At 43.8% G+C, this 24,704-nt stretch overlaps 1 protein-coding gene across 1 annotated transcript in view; it reads left to right on the top strand.

Annotated features, from left to right (window-relative positions):
* The first annotated feature begins 2,757 nt into the window (after positions 1-2,757).
* SLC35F1 (solute carrier family 35 member F1) overlaps positions 2,758-24,704 on the top strand; it is a 231,079-nt gene continuing 209,132 nt past the window's right edge. The window contains exon 1 of the mRNA XM_030447866.1: positions 2,758-2,960. Coding sequence (XP_030303726.1) covers positions 2,758-2,960 — 203 coding nt within the window. The remainder of the gene's footprint in view (positions 2,961-24,704) is intronic.

Here is a 24,704-nt window from a genome sequence, read left to right as displayed (position 1 = left end):
GTCACTATTTATTGTATGGTGCAGTCAATCTGCTGATATAACCAATCAGAATATATCCAGTATATTTTTTTTCTTTCCAGTAGTTTTCTCTAATTGTTGAAAAAAACCCCATCATGAGTAAACAGTAACTTTAATCACACAAAGCCATAGGATGGCATAACGCTACACAATGCAATGTGATAGTGGGACAAACTAAAAAGTAAATGGAAACAATTTTATTTGGTACAGCAAATGTTTGGCATCGTATTTATGATAGACCCGTGTGTGCAAGAAATCACATCCTCATAACAGCAGCAGGGCTGTCTGCATGGACCTAAAGTTTTCCCCTGCATCAATAAGTAGGGGACTGCCATATTAGAGTGCTATCCTGAGGCCAGGAGCTTCCCACAGCCCCCTCTTTATCAGCAGAACCCAAACTGAACTTCAGGTATGCATTCATCTGGTTTAATCAGTAGGAATAAAGTTAGACAAACACTTTTGTTCTGATCTGCTCAGCTGTCAGATTACACTGAAATGGCCACTGAGCACTCAGAAGAAAACACATCTCTTATCTAAACTCTCTCTCATACCAGCACAGAGAGTATTTCTAGAATATTTGCTGTTGGTATTTGGCTGCAGTTTGGGAGAAACAGTGCGTTTAATGAAGGGCATGCAAATGTTACCAGAAAAGTGCTGGAGGTATAGGGAATAGAGATGAACATGAGAATTGGGGGTGCTATAGCAGGACAAACCACGCTGGGTGGCCAACCCTGCAGTGAACCTTGTACCACCCCGACTGCAGACACTGAGGCTTTGGAGGCTCTGTCCCTTCCACTTCCAGGAGCTGCCAGGGAGAATGTACCTCATCTTCTCTCCACTTATGGAAACATGTGGTTGCCATGGGGGGAAGAGGAGAGAGGAGAATCTTTTAGTAGCATAATCCGATTCAAGCAAGGTTCAGCTCTTGCTGAAAACAGCTGGCATTCTGCCCAGAACAGAGAATGAACTTCAGAGGATTTTGAGTGAGTAAGCACCATCTTCAAAAGCATTCCTCTGGTAGAGCAACATGCTCCACTGGATCTCATCTGAAGACCTGTTAGACTGAAGCTGCTATGGTACTCAGAATAAACTGACATATTAAAAATTAATGCTGGCAAAAGAAATTGTTCCTATAAACAGACATTACTGACCTGAAATATAGTCATTAAAAAAAAAAAAAAAAACAAACACTTGGAAGTAATTTTGAGTATTACATGTATTTGATTTCCCTGGGGGACACTTCCACTTTATAGCCACATTTCCTGATTTTTAAGTAAGTTTCTCTCACCTTTGCACCTTTGTGTAAGGTTCACACAAACAGGAGTATAAGGAAAAACTCTTTGATAAAAATATGTAAGGAGACAAAAGAATGGAAAAGATGAAATTTCAAGTTTATTTCACTTACAGGGCTTTGCAAAATTGTTAGGCAGTACATTTCAGAGAGAAATGATTGACTTAAAAGGTATATATATACATTTTACTTCCTTTGAGCCTAATCAATTTTTTCAAATGAAATACCTTACTCTTAAGAATAAAACGACTAAACCCACAGTCATTCAATTTCTTTTAAGAGCTTCCCTGTTCCTGAAAGAGACAACCACAGAAGCCTATAGCAAGCCTTACCCAGGAATGAACTTTAAGTGCACTGTCCCTATGAAAAATGTAAACGCTGAACTTCACAGCAATTGGCATCCCCCTTCAGGTACTGGAAGACCTCATCCTGTTCTCATGGGAGAGGTGCTCCAGCCCTCTGGTCATCTTTGTGGCCCTCCTCTGGACTCACTGCAAGATCTCCACGCCCTTCTTGCGTTTGGAGTTCCAGAACCGGACACAGTACTCCAGGTGGGAGCCTCATGAGACTGGAGTAGAAGAGGAGCATCACCTCCCTTGTCCTGCTGACCACACTTCTTTCAATGCAGTCTAGGACAGGGTTGTAAGTCCATCTACATGGAGACTGGTGTGCACGTCTTGGTACGGTTTTTCTTGACACCTCCTTCCACTTCCATCGAAGGGGAACCAGCCTGTGTGTGTGTGTGGGAAACTCCACACTTTTCCGGGGGGCGATCGAGGGGGGGGCCCGCGATCGTCCCCCGGGAGAGCGTGAAATATGAGAGGACAGAGGGACAGACAGAGGGACAGACAGCGGGAGAGAGGGACAGAGGGAGAGAGGGACAGACGGACGGACAGACGGGGGCGCTGCCTCTGCCGCCACCGCCCCCTGGCGGCCTCCGCTGCTCTCACCCGGCGGCACCGCGGCGCGCAGGGGCGGGATCCGCCACACAGAGGGTTCTGAGGGGGCTCCGTTGCCACCACCGCGACGGGCCGGGCCGAGCCGGCAGCCGTGTGGTGGGGCGGGGAGTTGCGGAGGGACGTGTGTCTGTCTTGGGGGTGGTGGAACAAAAGGGGATCGGAAGGCTGCTGCGGTGTGTGCGTGGAGGAGGCACCAGTTGGGCGCGGGGGGTGTGTGTGTGGAGGAGGAGGAGGAGGAGGAGAAGAAGAAGGAGGAGGAGGAGGAGGGTCGCCCGACTGCTGCCACTTCGTCGACCGTGAGCGGCACTCGCTGGCGGCGGCAGCCCGCCCCTCGCTGCATGGCAGCCCAGTGAGGGAGGAGCGGGGCGAGGGTCTGGCGCTTGCCCGGAAGCCGAGGAAGCCAGCGCCGGCGGCAGAGGCAGGAGCAGCATCAGCAGCAGCCTCCGCCGGGATGAGCCCCGCTCTCCGTTGAGGCGTAGCCCCGCCGCGATGCTCTCCCCCGAGCACCACCGCCACCACCGTCACCCCCCGCCGCCGCAGCCGCCGCCGCCGCCGCACCACCCGCCGCAGCCCAGCCATGTCGTGGCCACCATCGAGAACCTGCCGGCGGAGGGCGGCAGCGGCGGTGGCAGGAGCGGCATCTCCGCGCCCTCCTCCAGCGTGCGCCAGAGGATCAAGAAAGTGCTGAACAGGTGAGGCCGGGGGATGGACCGGGGCTCCGGCGGCACGGCACGGCGCGGCACCGCACGGCTCCCCGCCCCGCCAGCGTCGCCCCTGGGGCACGCAGGTCCCCGGAGGCGGCCGTCGGGGGAACCCCGGCCCGGCCCCCTCGGCGGGGTGGAGCGGAGGGGAGCGAAGGCTCCGGCGGCTGGGGTGGGCTGGGCTGGCAGCGCCTTTCCCCGCCGAAGCCGTGGAGCCTCCCGTGCCTCATTGTTACCTCTGAAGCGGCGGCGTGAGGCGCGGCTCCGGCCCGCTCCCTCCTCGCCGTGGCCGGTGCTGTTGGCACCTGCCCTGACCGCGGGCACACCCCCGCAGCCAAGTCCCCACGCCTCTCGGCTTTCTCGGACAGACAGGGGCCGGCAGGGAGGAGGAGAGATCCGGTGTCCCCACTGCCGCAGCTCAGCCGGTGGTGGCGGCGCCGCCGGGGAAGTTGGAGCGAGGGCGCCGGGCGAGAGAGAGCGGCGGGGAAAGGGGGTGTGTGTTGGGGTGGGAGGTGTGTGTCCCGGTGCTCCGGGGTGCCAGGTGGCCCCATGTGAGATTTTTGCCTGGTTTCCGACCAGCTGGCGTGGTCCGGGAGAAGAGAAGCATATTCCGCCTTCAGGAGCGGGATGCTGGTGAGACGCTGGCCGGTGGGTTCGCCGGTGCATGTGGGTCAGAAATTTCAGTACGAAGACAGGAAAACTGCTGGGTATAAGGGGTAAATTACTGCACCGAACGCACAAGAAATCACTAGAAACATGTCTCTTAAATACTTCACACTCTCACCTTTGCCAGTTGCTTCTTCTTCACTGCATTTGGTAAGGGTTGAGGTTTTAATGACAAAACAGAGTCTGTCTATCCAGAGCCTAACTGGCTGCACTTCTCCAGAAGGAGCTTCCAAGCTCCTGTCTGAAAAGGCAGCTGAAGCAATCACTTCTGCCCAGTGACTTTTTTGGCGTGCTGAATAGAGCAGTTGCAGCGTTACGAGCAGCCGTGGGGTGGTGCATACTGGTGTCATCCTCATTGTCCCCACTTTATTTTGGGGTACGTGATATATCGATGAGCTACAGGGAAAACCATCAGTTTTTCTGTCTGGATATACCAGTTTTGAAGATGATGCTCGTTGACTTTAAATGTTAGGAAATTACCATTCTTACTGTCTTTGTTACAAATAACCTGAAGGTATTTGATTGCTTCTTAAATCTTCATTTGCGAAGCCAAGGCATGATGATTTGATTGCTTACAGATCGTTGCTATTATATACAGTTAATGAACTATTACCGTTCTAGGAGGACACAAGCATTAGTAAGGAAGGAGATATTTATTCTTTGTTATTCAAGAATGAGAAGAACTGAAAAGAAGTTAAGTAAGAGCTGCTAGCTGCTTCAGCTTGAACTCAATTACATATTTTCTTGAACATGCACATTTGAAACTCTCAGTATAGTATCATTCACTCCCGTTCCATAACCCAATGGTCTGTGTCATCTTAGGTGTCCCATGCTTGAAGAATCCTATTCTTCTGCTAGGTCATCCTGAGATGTGTGTCAGTCCTGAGATAAGACAGAAAAGAAGTTTTCTCAGGGGCAGCAAGAGGTGTATAAAAATGTGGTTAGGGTATTAGACACAGAAGCAATAGGTGCTCCTGTTCAAGGGTGGTAATAGTGATTTTTGGACAGCCATCAAATTTACCACAGTCTTCCTGGCTAGGAGGTGCTGGATTATTTCATGTTGGTCAGCAAGCTGCTATGCTTATGCATATTTATGACTCCTAGCCATAGATAGAGTCAAATCAATATTTGTTTCAAGGTATATGCTTGAAATGAGGATATCTATTTTTTTTTTTTAAGAGAGAGAAGGTTAGAAATTGGCTTTTATCAACAAAGTTCAAGTCTCTGTTCTGTTACACAACTTGAATCTAGAAACAAGACCCCCCATCAACCAGAGGAGCACCCTAATGATCAGAAGCATGCAAACATAGAAACATGTTCTTTTTTACTTTTCAAATATGAAACGAATCACCCAAATTTATGATTTATGGAGAGAGAAAAGACTTGTCATTTTAAGTCAGCCTTTACTTTGTGTAAGAGACTACTTAGACCATCTCAAAGTCAAGTCTGTATCAAAGGAAATTTTGCCTTAGTTAGGTTTCCTTCAAATTTACATGGGAACTAAGGACTCAGCCTGTCTAACCTCATGGCTTTCATGCAGTATTTCTGTTGATACAGTGAAATGAATCCTGACACAATGTTTATGTTTTCATCTCCTGTGGAAACAATAGGATGCAAATATGTAAGGGAAAGGAAGAACTATGTGTGCCATATCCCTAAGAAGCAGGAACCCAGAACAAAACAAGCATTGGCTTCTTCAGTTGATGTTTTTCTACTGGAAAAAGGTAGCACTTTCTCCCTGCTGACTGTGACTTGTGTGTGCATAATTTGCTTTGAGACACCTTTGTGAAGCGTTTCGGATTGACTCATTGAGTTGAGCTCATGTGCTTCTGCTTTCTGCTAGACAAAGTGTGAGCTCCTTAGGCAGACAAGCAAAACGAGAAGCTTGACAACAGCTGGGGTTACCAGAAACCTGTTTGTAGCTGCTAGAGTCAAAGAATGGGTTGGGTTAAAGCGACCTTGAAGGTCATGCAGTCCAACTCTCCTGCAGTGCACAGGGACATCTTCAGCTGGATGAGGTTGCTCAGAGCCCTGACCAACCTGGCCTTGAGAATTTCCATGGATGGAGCATCTACCACCTCTCTGGGTAAAATGTTCCAGTATTTCCTCATTATGAAAATAAAAAAATCTTCCTTATGTCTAGTCTGAATCTACCTTCATTTAGTTTAAAATCACTACCCCTTGTCCTGTTTCAACAGGTCCTACTAAGAAGTCTCTATCCAGGGAGGGAAGAGACTCTTGCATGATTAGAAATGAGACAGCAGGAGAATGGGGATAGATACTGCCACAAACTGAACTTAATTTTCCTCTTATTTTATATGTAGTTGTTTGGTCACCCAGGCACTTGGTGATTCCTGATCTGCTTTTAAAGTCTCCTCTTAAAATTGCTTTGAAGCTATGTTCAAGCTATGAACATTTATTTTCATTAATTTCACCTTCCAGCCTCTCCTCCCTGTCCACTCAGTAGATCCTGAGGTAACAGGGAAACACTGGAACAACCACTTTCCAGGGTATTTCAGAGAATATTGGAAGCAGATCTGGCTGACCGTAAAAATCTGTTTCAGTGATTGATACAAACACCACACTGTGAAAAGTTTGGCCATATCAGAAAACCAAACTAAAGCATAAAACTAAGGGATCAGAATCTTGGAGGACTGAGGATGCTCAGTGAAATTGTGGGATTTAGTGGAACAGTTTAGATATAAATTTTGAGCTGCAAATGATGGGTGAACAGGACCTGGTGCAACAGGAACAAACTTCCTGTTTTCCTTGAAGTTCATAGAGGATGGCTTTGAATTGCTGTTGCATTAAGGGGAAATGTCATGATGATTACATACTGCAAATATGTTCCTGGACCTGTGACTCACGCCCATGGTCCGTGAATCCCAGATGCAGTGCCCTGCCTGGTACCTTCTTGCTGACATTTGCTCAGCAATTGTCCCTGGCTGACCCTGCTCTGCTATATTACAGGGAAGAGAAAGAATAATGTTGGCTGCTTAATTGCTTGCTTGCTTCCCCACAGCCTCTGCAAAGACAAAATTGGACTCCACCAACTCTTGTCTGCTGTAAAGGACCACTTAATAATCAGTGATTCACCTGCTCCATATTGCCTCCCACCTATAGCAGGAAGCAAGAAAAAAAGGAGAAAATCCTGTGGTTTGGAGCTCTATAGTTCTCTGTGTCTTCACTGTGCTGCCTGCCTATTTCAGAGATACCTGTTGGTGGCTTTGAACTTTCTGACTCTATCCCAGCAGACAGTAGTGGCTTGTCTCCCTTCCTTGCATTCCCTGGATGACACGAGAAGTTAAGAGCAGAGAATTACCTGTAAAACTGTGTTGTCTGTGTCCCCTGAAGCCTTTTGATTACTGATCAATCTCAGGAGAAGGCTGATTATTTCCTCCTTAGAGGAAATGGTCAAGAATAAACACTGTGGAAACACAGTAGAACAGGTTGTTAAATGATCTCTTATGGGGAATCTTGCAAATTATTTATCTTAATGAGAGCCAGCAAATGAGGTACCTGGTTATATATGGGCATTAATTCCATAATCCTAGACACCAGTGCGAGGAGGGAAAGTGAAGTTTCTGCAATGAAAATGGGTATCTTTAGATACTATGATGGAGTTAGTTTACCTAAGTAAATGAGAATATTCTAGGAAACAAAAAATACCATTGCTATGTGTAGTGGAACAAAGCAGTCAGACGCCTCTGATTACCGAGAAGTGGGTGTGAGCCGGTATCAAATCCACCTGTGCCCAATCAGGGCAGGCCCCCTATTGAGCATGTGCAAGACCAGGGGGCCAATAAAAGGTGAAACTCACAGCCACAGACTAGCTCACTCTTAAGCACTGTATTACCTTTATTGCGCCAGTAGTGCTCATCGCCTCCAAGGTGAGGCTCTCTGTGGAGTCTCGAACCTGGGGCTTTCGGCATTGCAGTACTGGGTCTTAACCAGCTGCGCCACGAGAGCCTCAATAGGGGGCCTGCCCTAATTGGGCACAGGTGGATTTGATACCGGCTCACACCCACTTCTCGGTAATCAGAGGCGTCTGATTGCTTTGTTCCACTACAGCTATGTCCATGAACTCAGATCTCAGATCTCCAGAGTAACGTCTGAGGCTCTGCTGTTGTATTGCTTTCCTTGATGAGGACTTTTAGAAAGCTGGACAGCAGATACATTTTTCTGGATTTACTCACGTCTATCTTTATTACTTTCTCAAGGAATAGTAGCTATAAAATCTAGCCATTCCTTATTGTGCTGTTTCAAGGATGGCTTCATGTGCTTTTTTCTTGCTTCTCTGTTGCTAAGTGGCACTTCATATTTTTTAGAAGTTTCCTAAAAATTGTGTCAAAATATTAGAGACATACTCGATTTGATATCAGAAAATGGAATAAGAGTAATTTCAAGCACTCAGTCCCATGCCATCTTTTAAATAGCTTTGTAGCTATGTTTTCTGCACTAGTGAATTGTGAAAGCTTTCTCTGGAGCAATGTGAGTCTCTCTATCTTTCTACTTCTTTGCCCACTAATTCACTTTCTCAGATAAATTTTAGGCTTGTCCATAAAGCCAGGGTATTGTGTAGTTACCACTACCTTTTTTAGGAAAAGGAAGAAAAAAAAATGTTTCTAACAATTCATTAAGCTAGGCAGTATTTTATTGAACAAAATCATATGAAGAAAACCACTTTGGATTCTTCTCATCAGAATGCCTGGTTGGTAGGTACAGTCTGAGTAAAACTTAGTCCTTTTCAGTATGTTACAGTCCCACTTCATCCTTGATAATGGAGCTGAGGAACAATTTGGCCCACTAGCTGACTAACTTTGAACTTAAACTGTGTGTCAAGCCTCCTAACTCTTCAAAGATGAGAGCTGTTGAAACAGCACTGCAAGTATCGAAAGCTATAACCCAACAATTTTTTTTCCTAATAACATGTATCCACATATTAAAGCTGACAGAGAGAGTTTATGTATGAAAAAGAACCTGAAACTGAATAATCATGAAATTGAGGCAACACATTTCATTGCCCCAAAGCAATAAAGTCTTTCAGTTCACTGATCAGAGAGGCAAACAAGCCAAATAATTTATGGCATTTTTCTTTAATGAAAAGCAAGTCAAGAATCAAAGATATGAAAGGTATCATTTTCAGAATAAAAAAAAAGGAAAAAAAAAGGAAAAAAAAAGAAAAAAGAAGCAACTATTCATAACCTTCATTTGCTTTGCTTTCTTCTTCAAAACAAAAGTATTGGCTTCCTTTGGGATTTTTATTCTTAAAAAGTGCAAATAGCTTCTCCAAGTCCACACAGAATAACAGTGACTGTGGAAAAAAATGAGTCTGAGCCCAATTCACATAGCTGTAATTCTCCTTTTAGGTAAAAATATTTATACCATTATAAAATAAGTCCAAGAAAATCAGTCCAGAGCATAGATAAAGCAACTAGGTTGGCTTTCTTGTACCTATTAGTACCTTTTTGTCTGGGGAAGTGGTAAGGTCATATCTGTCTGCAGGAAAGAATCTTGGCAGAGAATATAGAAATCAACTAATAAAAACTGCCCAGTTTTTCCTTTTCACATTAGTTTATTGGTTGTTCCCATTTTGAAAGTAAGTGACCTCCATGAATTAGCTACATTCCCAATATTTGAATGCATTAGGAAAATGCTTATAAAACAAGAGGAAAAAGATGCCCTTCCCCTCCAAACAAGTCATTTCTGTGAATGCACACTTACTGCCATGCCACAGCACCCTTAAAATGCATTCATTTAGGAGTGAAGGTGAGATAAAGAACACAAAGCTTCCATGTTGATGCTCTAGCAGGTAGTGAGAGTCTGTCTGCATATGGTGTCAAAATGTCTGAGCGTGGCTTCCTAACATTTCCAAACAGAAACAGTGGTTTCCAAGCCAGTGTCAGAAAGCTGTGTTCCTCTTGCCTCACTTTGCTCCTGAAAATTTGCACCTTAGGAGACACGAGCCTCGCTAGTCCTGTTCTGCAATAGGAATTGTTTGGAGCAGAGTGATTTGATACAGTAAATGCACTGGAATCAAAAGCTGACAGCCCACACACTCATTGGGAAAAGATTTTCCCTTGGAGGGGTGACTTGGCATGTGGTGTTTGTGGGTGTCTTCTGTCTACCTGTGCCACACAGAAGGCTGGTTCTTGATGGGTACCTCTCTGTAAGTGGGAATTTTTGACATGGGCTGTGCCATGGGCTTTGGGAAGGGGTTGCTGCCTCTTGAACTGGAAGTGTTTCAAAGGAGCAGCACTGTAAATGGCTGCATAGAGAAAGCTGGAGGAATGGACAGAGTGGCTCTTATGGAATGGACAGAGCAGCTTTAATGTGCTAATGAGGGGAAGGCCAGATGCCAGCAGCGATCAGAAGGGCTCTTTGTGGCTCTGTCTCTTCAGAGATGGCTGGAGTCTCTGTCCTTATCTCAGTTGTTTCTGCAGGCAGAGGGAAACACAGGGGCTATTAGTGAGGTGTTCCCTTCCTCTAAGTCAGCATATAGCCTTACAGATCAGAACCTGAATACTGATTAGTCCTAATTACTAGGAAAGCCTAAGAAAAAGAATTTACTTAAGAAGCTCAACCATTAAAAAATACAAAAAATTGCCCTCCAAACTCAACAACAACAGCAGAAAACCTATGTTTAAAGGCTTGTGATCTGAGCTTGAACTCAGCTGTAATCACCTGTTGCAAGAACAGCTGTATGTAGACTCATAAATTGCTATTACTGTAAAGTGTGTAAGCATTGATGATTGTGAAATTCATGTTGTGAATCGCCCAATCTACCTGCCTCTGCTTATTTATGTCTGTCATCTGTCTCTCTGGGGTTTTTACTGAAAACACGCTGGTTTTGAAGCTTGTCTTTCACCTTTCTCTGACTTTATTTCTCTCATGATTTAAGGAAGCATTTCTTCAACAGCTATTCTCAGTCATTTTTCTCAGAGACACCAAATGATTAAGGTAGTGAGTTTGACTCCCACGCATCACATTCTCCTCATTACTACTGGAACTGAAGAGGAAGAGATGGAGGAGGGAGCATCTCCCCCAGCTGGACATGCTTCATGTGAACAGCTGTGCAGCAGTGCTATGCTGTACCTCTGCAGGAGCATGCTTTCTTTTTGGGAAATGCCATGGTATAGGGTGTTACCCTGGTAATTTCATAGATGGCATTGGATGACCCTCAGTCTCACCAGCAAGGTTGGTCCATAGATGATGCCATGTAGGTGCCACTGTAAAAAATCATTGGTACTTACTAAGCCAAACTTCCCTTTATAGCCCACACAGTCATTTTGGCCCTTAAATTCAGTTTTCCATTGGTGTGGTGTTCACTTGCTTTCTTAAAATGCCTTTTCCTTTAGTGATCTAGGAGACTGTCTTCAGATAGGTCTGACCTGTGTGGCAGCATGTAGGAACCAAAGAGCTGGGTGGTGAATCTTCTCTCCTGCTATACTTTTTTTTTTCCTGCCAGAAAATGTAGATGAGTCAAAACCTTGGCAAGAAGTTTGTGATTTCTCAGCAAGGTTTCTTATGTCCAGACTAGATTTTTTTAGAGAGTGAGTAAGACTTCGTGGCAGTCTGATGATGGGAGTACTTACGTAGGACACCAGGCTTAACTTTGCTGCATCCCTGAGGGGTGCTGTGAACACATGGATTGTTAGGGATGAGAAACCTCAGAAGGGACTCTGAGGGATGAAGAACCTCAAAAGGTCTTGGTTTTGTCCTAATGCAAAATAGGAGAACTTTTGAACCTTAGAAGTTTGAAACCAGAAAATGCTTTTTTGCTCAGCGGATTTCCCTATGAGTATTTCAGGCTTCAAGATGTTAATTCACAAAAGCACAATATGCTTGAAAAGACTGCTGCATTTCTAATAATGAGGTAGTTTATGTTCTTTAGCAAGACCATAAATATTACCTTCCAAGCCCAAGTGCTAATTGCAACCTTTAAGTCAGTATTAGCTGGTGATGGAACAAAATCAAAATTTGAAACCTTTATAGTGATGGCCACTAAGTTTACTTAGCCATCTCTGTCAAATAAACTGTTCACTTTTGTCCAGAATCCTGCTCTAAAATGTTTTTCCAGGCTCCATTGATTTTGAAATGGTGCCATTTTCTGTGCCACATTCATTCTCATTACTTTGTCTATATGGCAAGTGTTTTGATGTGACCTTTTTTGGTTTCTGTTGGTAGAAATGGAAGATTAGTTAAGAGGGGACTATTTTTTTTTCCTCAGTTGGTGATGTAGAGAAGGGGAGAGGAATCCACTGGCAGTGTGGGAAGGAGATATCAGAATCTGTCCCTGCTCTGGTGTCTCTTCATCAGCCACGCCAAAGAGACAGAGCTTCACTCCTGGATCTCTCTAGCCTAAAAACTAAAATGCTAATCCTTAATGTAGCCTTGGCTCAGACCCTTTCAGGCAAAGGGGGAGCTTGAGAGGAGTGGGCTGAATGAGAGTGGTGGCTACAAGGACTTCTCTCTGCTTCTTTTTAAAGAGTGGAGATAGACGTTTAATGCCGAGAGTAACTTCAAGACTGCATCGCAGACAGACAAGTTCTGGAGGGAATCAATGACAGGCAGGAGCCTAACACTCCGTAGGGCTTAAGCTGTACCCTGTCCTATGCTTTCTGGGCTTTACCAAAATTTGGATCTTTTAAGTTGTCTACTCCCATGTTTGTGCCTATCCCAGGGTGCAATATTCTTCTGCATGGCTCTTTGCTTTTTCTCCCCGTCTGATGGTGAGACAAATGCTGGAAAATATGTAATAAAATTAAATTGATTACCTTGTGATTCTTCTAAGCCCAGATATTTTATGGCATTTAATATCTCAGCATTTTCAGTGGCTTCTGGAGCCTGATTTGGGCCCTTTGCCTTCTGAAATCTCTTCTTACTAGAAATTGATAGTTATACTGAAACTGAGCAAGTGCCTCTTTCCTGTTGCTCCTTCCCTTTTCTCTCTCTGCTGCTGCTAGAGACATGAAATGCTTTTGATTATGTTTCTTAAAACTCCCTGCTGCCAGTATATTGAGGTCTGTAGGGACTATCCTGGGTGGATCAAAAGTGAGGAAGGACAGCAAATAGCAAGTGGGTTAGGAAGAATTGAGCAGGGAGCTGAAAATATTTTAATGGTTGTGGGATTTGATACTTGAAGGAAAAAAACCTTTAATACTGCAGATACAGTCTTCATCAGGCTGGATATGAGGATTAAGTACCATCTGGCAGAAAGTTTCCAAGTTTTGTCTGATGTGGTGGGGAAAAAGTAGGTGGGCACCCAAATTTGTGTCAGACTGAAGCACGTCCTTTTCCTGTATGACCTACCTGATGTGCACAGGTAACTTCCAGTCAGATTTTGGATGCTTGACCCCTGCTGTTGGGTGTCTGGTTTGCTGAGGGGGATGTGTTGTACAAAAATGACTATTTTCTGGATTTTAGAGATTATTGTTTACAGAAATGCCATCCATCTCATCCCAGAGAGGACAACAACTGTGCGTAGCCCTGGAGACCTTACTCTGTTGCCTCCTCTTCAGGCAACAGAAAGAAGCTCTACCAAAGCTTCCTTTTTTTTTATTTAGTTCTTGCCAGCTAATCTGACAGTCTATTTCAGGGTTTTTCTGGATATACTTTGTGGTGGCAATGGGGTGGGGGATCATGTCTTTGAAGATATTAATATAGTCTAGGACATTTGGAAGGCTTAATACAGAAGCACAAGGGCAAGATGGTATGATGGTTTCCATACATATATGAAGGCACTCCTTACTGGTATTGAAAAGGAAAATTTGAAGTTTCCTCTCATTTAAACAAAAAGGTGACATCTTATTGAAACAATCATTCAGTAGCAGAAGAGCACTGGTGGGATAAGGGAGAGTGGTCATGGTGAGATGCAGTGCCATGCGGCGGCTGGAGTGTTACCAGAAGTGGAACAATTATCTTGGATCTATATTAATCAAGCAAAATCTCTGGTATTCAGAGTTTCTCCTGCTCTGAAGAGCTTACTTGAGTTTAAAATAGCAAATATTTCCCTAATAATTAATTTGAAAAAAGGACTCTGTGTCTCTGTGTGTGTGAGAGACCTTTTAAAATGAACTATAAAAGTTAACCAAATTTAATGTCCCATTATAAATAAATAAAATCTAGCACATTCTAACTCATAGTAGAATATCTGTGAAATGTGATGTCTGAAATTGTTCATACATATTGATTTGGCAGGTATTACTGTGTTAATAGAACTTATTATTACTCAACTAGATTAATTGATAAGATTTATTCCTACACTTTTACAGCCTATAAATGTATTGAGATATGAATCCACAGAATCAATACCAATTTCTTTTCTCATTTATGAATGGTCTTGCTAACATCCAAAATTCTCTTACACTGAAGTGTATTTAGCTGCAATATATTTTGAGGCATACACTCCAACAACTTAAAATTTGTCTTTCTTCTTTGTCCTTTAATGATTATTTCTGTATGATTATTCCAGTGAAATGCCATGCATCAAAGCACCAAATCAGTCATGACCCTACCGAATTCAACTTAAGTGTTTGCAAGACAAGGGCTCTGAGACCAGTCCCAACCTTGGAGATGCATTTTGGCTGCTGTTCTGTGTGGCAGACCCAAAGCAGGAGTGGGAACAAAGGTACAAATGTAACTTGCAGCTTAAATTCTCTGCCAAGTAGAATATATTTGCATGGTTTTCTTTGGCCAGTGACCATGCATGAGTTTCTCTCTCAGAAGCAGTGGTGCTCATCTGAGGAGCGGTAGCAAAGACCAGCTGGAATGGGTAATGATGTAGAGCTTGTTCATTTCCTTCCAGAGCATGAGGATCAGATGGGACCTGCTGAAGGCTTGTGGTAGGAAATGGAGGAGGTGGGGGCCGAGCAAGTGTGGGTGGAGAAAGCTAATTCTTTACCTCTGTCCCATGATGCCAGCTCAAGACTGGTACTAAGCACTGACAGTAGTGATCAGTGTTCCCGCAGTCCCAACACAGGCATTTCTGTTCCCAACACAGCACCAGTGGTGCCTGGAGATACCACCCTTCCTTCCTTTGGATGGACCAGAAGTAAGCTGTAACTCTCTGAAAGAGGATTACGGAGACCAGTTGACCTCAGCCCAGCCTTTAAACCCAGTCCAAAGCAGCTCAGCACACATTTCTCAGGAGAAAGTGCACACAGATAATGGTTCATTCAGTGGTCCATAAAGTGAAGTTCCATAAAACTACCTCCTTTCCAGCCAGCCTTTCTTTGTTGTTTTCTGGTAAAAGTTGCTATATCCACTCAGTACACCGCTAATCTCACCTTTTTTGTTTGTTTTTTTTGTTTGGTTTTTTTGTTTGTTTGTTTTTGTTGTTGTTGTTGTTTTTGTTGTTGTTGTTGTTGTCTGGACTTACTCTTGCTACTGTAGATGATGCTTATGTACCACTGCAGTTGCTGGGTATAAAAAGCTCAAGCCTGATAAACAAACAGCACAAAAAAGATCAGTCACCTGATAAAGGGAAACTGAGGGGAAAAAAAACCTCCCCCAATGCCATTATATATGCGGGATACAGAAGTAGGCATCAGAGTTTGAAAGATGGGGAAATGCCCTGTGAATACTGCCTGCTTGTGGTTCAGTTGTGGAGCTTGAGACCAAAGCCAATGTGTGATGTTTTGTGTCATGTTGACTGTGCTTAACTAAGTTATAGGAGAGCTGGTGGACAAAAGGCAGCCTGGCCAACCTGTTGCAATGAAGGGCAGGTAGGAGTGAGGTCTTGCTTGTTTTGTTTTCAGGAGAAGCTTGTATTGCATCCCTGGATTAAGGGAACTCACGTACTGCTGCAATGAGAGGCTCGGGAAGAAGTTACATAGAGTGGCTCCTGATTTACAGTCCAGGATTGGACACCAATTGGTTTTTTGGCCTTGGGCAAATCTCTCAACCTCCCTGGGTCTAATTCAGCACCTGTAAAATGGGGATAATTAAACTTAACTACCTGTAAGAGCTGTTGATTAGTTAATGCTTGCAAATACTATACAATGCTATAAAATACAGTGTAGTACTCAGAAGCATCTGGCTTGCAGTTATTACAGTGCTTCTCTTAAACTTTATGGGCAGACATTTGCCAGGAAACAAAATGACTAATGTAAACAGGACGTGTGGGCTTTAGGATGTGGGGGTGGCATATTCTCAAAGGTTTTCCTGAGGTACCCACTGTCAGAATACAAGGGGAGGTTTCCCAGGGGACCTTCAGTGGTCTGGCAATGAAAGTGGTGTTGGATGAGGCTGGGGCTGCGAAGGGGGGCTCTGACAGGTGGGAGGAATTACTCCTTGCTTCACTCCCAGCTACTTGTTCCTATCCCCAGCCTCTTCCCACTTCTTTGTGCTGGTGGAGCATGGAGAGGCAGGTTGGTGGCTTGATCCAGATGGGAAAAAAGAATTGAAAAAAAAGTGTAGTTTATCATGTGACTACAAACACATGGACTAGTGCAGTAAAGAGGCTGGTACAGGGGTTACAACAAGTATCTGGAGAGAAAGTAGGGCTAGGGCTGCTGAAGCTCTTCTGATATGGAGATGCTGCCACAAACCATATTACCCAAACACAGAAGATGTTCCTACCACAGGGTTTTGAGGTTGTGTTAGTGAGCTAACCTTCTTTCCTGCCTCCTAAGACATGTTAACACTTATTTCACTGGAGATGCATGTATGGCAACATAAGAGAGATCATCTGGTGAAGAGCTGCTGATCCTGACTGAAGCTTACATCACTGTGAGTGAAACTTTGCTGGACAGGAGGAAGGAGCTAGAGACATGGGGAGCCTGTAATAATTTCTGAGATTTGCACAGAGATTTGCAATTTGACACAATAGCTTGTGATACCTGTAGTCTGAATACATGACATTCATGTCAACAATAGAGATGCATGCATGTGTATTGATTTGGTTTGCTAGGAGACTGCAAAAAAAAACCCCCAGGTGGTGGTGATGGGAGGAAACCCTTTCCTAATCAGCTAATGCTGAACAAATACCTCAAAGTTGCAGAGAGAGGGTTTTGAGCTACCAGGTGTGAAGTTTTGCCCTCAGACATTTCATAGGGTGGGTAAGTTAAATGTGAGCTAAAGCTGAGGAATGAATTTGTTTTGAAACCACTTTCACAAACTGCCAAAAAGAGCTTTCACTTCTTTCTCTTCCCTGCTCCTGGTAGTATTGCTCCTTCTGCTTTTGCTATGAAGGATCTGATTCCTGTCACATCTCACAGTCAGCTCACTAAAATAGCAGAGAGTTGACCTGGCTAAAAAAGGTTGTTGCTTGGTCTACCTAATTTTTGATTAGTGTCTGGTTTGATGAAAGGTGAGGCACAGGCTTCCTGCCTGTGAAGGAAGACTATGGGCAGAAGATACAGGGAAAACTGATACAGGAGCTGCAAGAAACCGAAAAGAAGGAAGGGAAAGTATTTAGTTTTATTTGGCTTATTGGTAGTGTAATATCACACCTGAGCTAACTACTTATTGCCAGAGTCCTTAGTTTTGTGCTGCCCAGGCCATCCTGCCTTTTCATTTATAATAAACCTCAGTGCTGAGGTTCCTGAGGAGAGTGGTGATGATCACAGGTGAGACCTGGTGGGTATCAACAGTTGCTATGCAGTCAGCTGTAGCCAATTCCATACTCAGATAGGGGTGAAATGATGTGTTTGTACCCAGAGAGCAAAAGGAAGGTAGCCAGACAGCTGGCAGTGTGAATCTGGATGGAGCTGGGGGAAAAATATGTGTTATTAAAGCTGTAAGTAATTCCTTTGTGGTGTTGCAGGTGATGGTATGATGCATCCCTAACTGAATAATGATGCTTCTTGTTATACTTTATTTATCACCAGGCCTGAGTTTGGTGAGGATGGGTGTTTGTGTAAGGCCCTGAAATAAGTGTGCTTTGTGTTTCTGTGTTGCTGGAAGATGGAATGGGAGCCTTATCCCTGATACTGTTTTGTTTTGGTTTTTTTGGAATAACTAAAATAGAGGTGCATGTTTAGCAGGTCTAAAATCATTATATATAGTGTCTGGTCGTGCTGCTGAGGGCTGTATGAGTCAGCTCTGCCTCCCTGCAAGGTATGCAGGAGTTTCTCTGTTGCTGCTGATTAGGAAAAATAGCAATTGATGAATGGCTGCTGAACTGGTTTGTTCCGTTTTCTGTGATGGCATGCTCTGTGTTACAGTCTTCCTGTACATGGTGCACTGTGAAAAGCTGTTTTTATTTGGGTGGTGTGACCTTGGAGGCTTATTACCATTCCCTAGCCTCTTTTCTGTTTCTCCCTCGAGCCAGCACCCATGGACTTTTTTCCCTAAAAGCAGTGCCTTTGAGGGAGTGCTCTGATCAGCAATCCCATGGCTTCAGTTACAGAAAGAATTTCTTAAGTGCAAAGCATCCACTGATTTGGTCACTTTGGTATTAGTCTCACCAGAGCTACTTCTGGATAGGCAGGTTGCACTGATATAGAGACGGTTTTCTGGGAGAGATCACGTGTTAGTCCTGCTTCTTGAACCAACCCTGTGTCCTCTGGGTATGTTGTGATGCTGTGATGGGTCAGTACTGTACTTGAAAGGGACTGCTCAAACCATTTGTGTTGCTTCACAAGACCTTCTCACCTGCAGCGTGTAAAGCTGAATTTGGAGGACCAAAACCACAGATGGAAGTAAGGAGGAAAATGCGTTGTAGAAGACAACAAGCATGAAATGGCGTAGTTATATGCTGTTCCTGAAGGCAAATCAGGGATTAACGAATCCAGACAGAAAACATCTCCCATTGTACAGTTCTTTATCATTACCCTGTTAAAAAAAAAAGATGGAAATGATAATGGAAATTCTAGTTCAGGGCCTGAAGCCTCTTTGCATTGTGATTTTTTCTCTTACCAAAAAAACCACAAAAAAACAAAAAACCAAAAAAACCCACAATTGAGACATTGTACTTTATCCAGCTTTTAACACGTATGAAGTTGTGTTTAAGTTTCTTGGCCAATTATTTTTGTGCCAGGTGATGGATGACCCCTTCCTGATCCCTGAAGTGAAACTTTACAAGGTTTCACTTTTGCTGTTCAGGTCAGAGCGAGTTAAGTTTCTGTCCCTATGAAAAACTGAATATCTCGTTGCTTACAAATCTGGGTGTCTATGCCAGTATTTTTTTGGTGACAGTATTGACAGCAAGTGTGCCCATGGACAGCTGTGGTGTTTTCCTTTCTTTTTGGTGTAGGCCCTAGTACAGGAATTTCTCTGGTTCTTGATTCCCTTCTGTCTTCCAGATTACTGGCCAACACCAACTCAGACTGTTTACTGGGGCTGGTCTTATTCTGGGGAAACTCAAACCATTAGTATTGCCTCATTGCCCCTCTCATTTAAAGCTTTAACAGCTTCTAAACAAATTCAATCCAGTTTGGTGTCTGATTGATAGGAAAAGAAAACAAAACCAAACCAAAGAGTAATCCCCACATGTCCCATGGGCAAGTCAAATCATCACATAGAGACTGGGATGGTCTCTATTTGTAGGAGTAAAGGCCCTGTTGATTTTTAAGAAATTAAAACAAATAAAACCTCAGCAGTGCTACAAGGCAACATACAGGAGTTTGTGGCTTGATGTCAAAATGAGTGGGCAGGCAGCCGGGGAAGAAGCTCCCTGGTAAATTTTGCCAGTATTCAAATCCCAGTTGTTGGGAATGGAGAGATGCAGCACTGCAAAAATGTCCATCTCGTTTTGTCTGTGTGTCTTGGTATCCTTCTGTAATGTTGTCACAGAGGGAGGAAGGACCTGTTTCTATGCCTTTGGAGTCTTCCTAATGTTTATATCTCTGCTCCGATTTCACATAGACAGAAATTGCCATGAGGGTTGCAATGAGCAAGTTTGTGCATGTGGCTGTAGCACAAACACACTGACTGTATAAATGCAGTGATGGTGTTCTACTGAAAGAGGGAGGGGCATCTGGTTTTTATGAAAGACTCATCAAGTGAGTGAAGAAAATGCAATAGCAGCAAAGAAGAAAGCGGTACATTCGTTTTTGGAGTTGGATTTTTACCTGGATCCCAAAATAGATGGTACTCCCAGTTTTGTTTTCCCTGCCCATCCAACATTTCCCATTTCTTCCTTCTCCTGCTACACACAGCCACCCTCCAAAGCCACAGCAGCACCGCAGTTACAAGATTTCCTGTAGAGGAAGGGGGAGTATGGGCTGAGTCCCCCATCCCCAGTGAAGAGGGTCTATTATAAGGGATTAATTGCACCCAAACAATGGGGCCCCTCGAGGAGCCCGTTACCCTTTTGAGATGCGTGTGTGGGTAAGAGGGCACACTGCAGTCCCTGTATCCCAGCCCAAGTGCATGTGGTGTGATGCCCTGGTTGCCATAGCAATTAATCACCACTTTTAAGAGCTGGTGTAGACTACAAATCCCTAGTTAAAGCTGCTCCTTAGCCACCTTTCTGTTTGATTTTTACCCAAAAGATAGGATGGAGGAGTTTTAAATTTTTTTTCTTTCTACTGGTAAAAACCAGCCAGAATAACTTTATGTGCTGTTGGACTGGCTTTCACCTTCCTGGGCTTTCTGAGATACAGGGAATTCTTGAGAAGAAATGCAAAATAGACAAGGATGTGGTGGCTTCCAGCTCTGTGCATGTAACTTTCATGCAACCAGCAGATCCTGTGTGCCTGAGAAATGTATCAACTTAGTCTATTAAAGGTGTGCATTAATTTAAAATTTTTTTTTTTTGGTTTTTTTTAACAATTATTATTACTATTATTGGAAGGCTTACACCAGACAGTTAATATAATTATGTGTATGTGTTTGGCTTTTCTGTGTGCTGTAAAAACAACTGGGAATTACTGTGCTTCTTGTATCTATTTATGTAACCATGATGAAAATGAAAAGCAGCTATAGCAAGACTGTACTCTACATTTTTCTGTTTGCAGAGGTAATGAGAGAGAAATAGATCTCTACTATGGCTTTATTCCAGAAACTTGAACAGTGGTGAACACAATTTCTCCTCAAAAGTCTTCCTGTAGGCTAAAGCCCCATTCAGTTGAAAGGCAGTCTTAATTTCCTCAGTGCATTATTAGAATGATTGGAAAATCTGTCCAGAGTTGGAGTTGTTTTTTCCTTTGAGGCATTTCTGTCTCTCTTACCTTTAATATTGTTTCTCAGGAAAAAAGCAAGCAAACAAAAAAACCTTAAAAAAACCATGAAGGGAAACAAGTTTAAAGAGATAAGTTATCAAATGCACAATATTCATTTCTAACCTTAAACAAAGGGATGAGTATGAGGCAGCACAGTCTCTTTTTTAAAAAATGAATGTCACCTTGATACATGGACGTTCGCATACACAACACGTGCATGGAAACTTGAAATTACTTTTACTGGAGATAGCAGGTAACATATTGGCATTCTTTGGTATGCCAGATCATAGTCAAAGGTGATAAAACAGATTACTTAACTCTGATTATTGCTATCATTATTGGCTGTGCACACTTAGTGCATGCTGGGTATCCTGGCTTTGGGTTGTTAGTTTCATCCCACTATTCACAGACACAGGAGTATACAATTTACAGGAATATAAGAACATACCATTGGCTTGCTCTATTTTTGATAGTTCAGCATTTGAGCATTAGGTACTATTGTACCTGATAAATTATGGTTGAAGATAAAGCCCTGTTTCATCATATGTATAGCAAATCAGTATGATCTTTCAAGACTGGTCAAGCTGGATCAGTTAGAGGAGAAGTAATCAAAATGGACCCAATCCACAATATATGGGTTTGCAGTCATTATGTCTCTTCTCATCAAAGACTTTAAAACTGAAAGTACGCAAGATTTCTGTTCAAGAACTGTAGACTAAGGTCTTGTTTGTTCAGTCTGTGTGTCCATAGGGTCATCTTTCTTGTGTGGAAGAATAAGAACCAGTTAGTAAAGAGTGGTATCCCTCTCTCCCTCCAGAAGTTGGTTTCCCAGGTCCACAAAGTTCCTGGTCAGCAGAGGCTCTGAAAGCCCTGAAGTAGGTGGTGTGTTCAGGGCTGTACCTGTTCTTGCTACTGGTTCCAGAGGTACAGGTCAGGGAAGGCAATATTCTCTGGCCTTGTCCTGCCTTTCACCATCAGAGCCCCCTCTTGGCATCTGGATCAAGGGGGCTTGCAGGGGGTGGGGAGTAGAGTGGATTTAAGTTCCTGCTATGCTTGTAGCACCTCTTCATCCAGGATGATTTTGATGATCCAGCAGAACAAAGAACTGAGCTTGTGTACATGATGGAACATCTGTGTTGCTGCAAGAACTACCAGATTGTAGCCACTTTGCCCTGTTATTCCCAAGAAACTTTGTTGAAACCAGTATTTTTTTTTTCCAACATAAGGTTTTCAATTGTTTTCCCTTTAATGCAATATAATACTTTGGCATTCTGCTTCACTGAAAATATTTCAGACAGCCCTGTATACATGAGCAGTGAATCTCTTGAATATGTCTTCAATGAACGTGATTGTACAGGTTCTGGTGTTGTGCAATATATTGCATTCAGCACTCATCCTGTATTCTCTAAGAACTACTGAAAACATCCTTTCATCCTTCTGGCACTGCAACAGATGAAGGACTTCCCTCTGTGGAAAGGGTGGCTCAAGTTCTCAGGGCTTCCTTAGGTGAAACTTCCCGAGCTCCCAGTGTGACTGCCTACAGAGAAGATGGTGAAAGCCAAGAGGAGATGTAGCGGAAAGCTGAGACAGATCCCTTCAGTTGCAATGTCTTGAAGCCCAGCTGAATGACACATCACAGCTCCTTGAATTGCCAGCAGAGGCAAATAAGAAACTCACTTGTATTTGAGAGTCCTGGATACTGCCCTGAGCTCTCCAGTGTGGTAACTCCCAGAAGTTTTCACAGCAGTGCAGCCACCAGGACCATCACTGTGAGCTCACTCTAGTGCAAAGCTGCCTGCATGTGGAAGGAAGACTCTGGAGATAGGAAGCTGCAAAGGCCAAGTGCTGTGCCCTGGCATCTCCTGGTGGGCTTAGGTCCTGGTGGTGGTGCATTTGCTCCTTCAAACTAGTGCCTGGGGAGGAAGACTTCATTTGTGTCTCTTACACAGGAAAGGCACTTTGTGAGGGGCTTGCTTGTTGAATGTAGCAGAGCTGACAGATCAGTGCCCTAGTTTCAGAAAGCTGTAAGGTAGAGAGAGAGAGGAAAATGAATGGATATTCTGAGATAAAACAATAGTACAGTGGCAGTGGGCTGGTAACTGCTTGTTCCTGCAGTCTCCCACCTGCTGAAAATAAGCTGATGGTGGTCAACAGCAGAGCTGCTGGGGTGTGAAGAGGGACCTTGGTCTCAGGTGTGCAGTGGTCCATCCCTGAGTTTTCCCTGCTAAAGCCCTGGATCCCCATCACCTCCAGGCCACCAGATGGCTGGCAGGAGCCTCCATGGTGCATGGCAGGAGCTGCCTCCATCACATGGGATGGCTTTTGCATGAAACCCTGCAGCATTGTGTTTTCTCCACCTGCCCTGGGGGCCAGCACTGAGAATCTTTTTTTTTTTTTTTCTTTCTAATGCTCTTGTTTTTGTGAAGCACTAGTTGGCTGCCCCATTTCCTCTGTTCCCTGTGTGGCTGCTGTTCCCTTCACCTTCCCCTTTCTTTCTTCTCCCCAGCTTGGCTGCCTCTTCTTCTTGCCTGTCCCAGAAAGAAGATATTCTTAGGCAGGGGTCAGACACTCAGGGTGCTCAAGGAATGTAGCTCAGGGTTTTGAGACTGAAATAGCACAGCTGCTTTTTGGTGCCTGCTGGGAGGGATTGGTAGCTTGTATCTTCTCCCTTGACTTTTCTGGGCTCTTGTGGAGGTATTTGGCCCTGCTCAAACAAGTGCCCACTCAGTGGGGCTTGGAGGAGCAGAAGTGAGCTGAGTTTGTTTACCCATGGTTTTAACGTGTTGAGCATGTCTCACACAAGAAACACGTCTGATTAAAAATAAATACAAACTTCCATTAAGATTTGCTTTCTGTGGTTGAGACTGTTCAGTGTGACAATAACCTTTGAATTGAAAATGATGTCTTTGTGGCAGCAGCTTCTCTCTCACCACGCGCAGGGCTTTGAGTTGCAGTTCTGGTGTGTTGCTCTTGGGAATTTGGATCTTCCAGCTGCAGAGAAAACCACAGAGGGCACAGCATCCCCTCTAGTGGAAGAGCAGTTTTGAGTGATTTCATATATACCCTTGTTAGGTTATTTTTAGCTGCCGAGATTATTACTGTAGTGGGATAATTATAATTTAGTGGTATGAACACAGAACAAAGCCTCTTTAGTTTTAACCCACGTTCTGTCATGTAGTCCTTGCCTCCTTAGAAAAGCACTTCCCTCGTTTACTTCTGGTTTTTCCCCCCTTGCAAGCAAAAACCAGGCCTACATCAGGAGATTTGGACTGTCTTATGGAAGAAAAAAAAAGCCAGGAAAGATATTTATAAATTCTTCTAATTTTTACTGTAAATACAGGCTGGCAAGGGAGAGGAGCAGCCATGGTGAAGGAGAGTAAGAGGCTATAAAGGTCACAGCACAGATATGGGAGAGTCTCTTCCATCTCTCACTGCAGCTCAAGAAAGCATAAAAGGGCTGTGTAATTGGGATGCTATTGAATTATGTATAATATTGACACTGAGTTCTCTGTTCATTTCATTTTGGTAATGCTTGCTCTCTTGCCAACAGAATAGTCTCTGTAAATAAGCCGGCTCCTCATTTACTTGTATGGCCTGGTTATATACAATTATCCCTTGACTGTTATTTTAAAATTAATATTGAGCTCAGCTGGGTTGGTATTCCAGGATTACATCTGAAATACTTCACTGCTTTCACTCACCATGTAAACACACGTTTTCTTGCCATTGTAATCTCCTGTAGTGATAACACCACCAATGTAGTCTTAAATCAACTTTATTTTTATTTTAACCCAGGTAAAACAAACCTGAACAGAAGAGTTTTGGCCACCTTCATATCCAAACTCATCTGCAAGTACGTTTTGGTGTCTACTTTGCCTCCTCCTTTACTTGAGGAAACTTCTGTTCCATATATCAGTTCCGAGACTCTGAGGCTGATCCTGACAGATACTGATACTGGTAT

Source organism: Calypte anna, chromosome 3 (assembly GCF_003957555.1).
Source record: "Calypte anna isolate BGI_N300 chromosome 3, bCalAnn1_v1.p, whole genome shotgun sequence".
Lineage (NCBI taxonomy): Eukaryota > Metazoa > Chordata > Aves > Apodiformes > Trochilidae > Calypte > Calypte anna.
The sequence above is the reverse complement of the archived record's forward strand: the minus strand, read 5'-3'. Positions and strand labels throughout refer to the sequence as shown.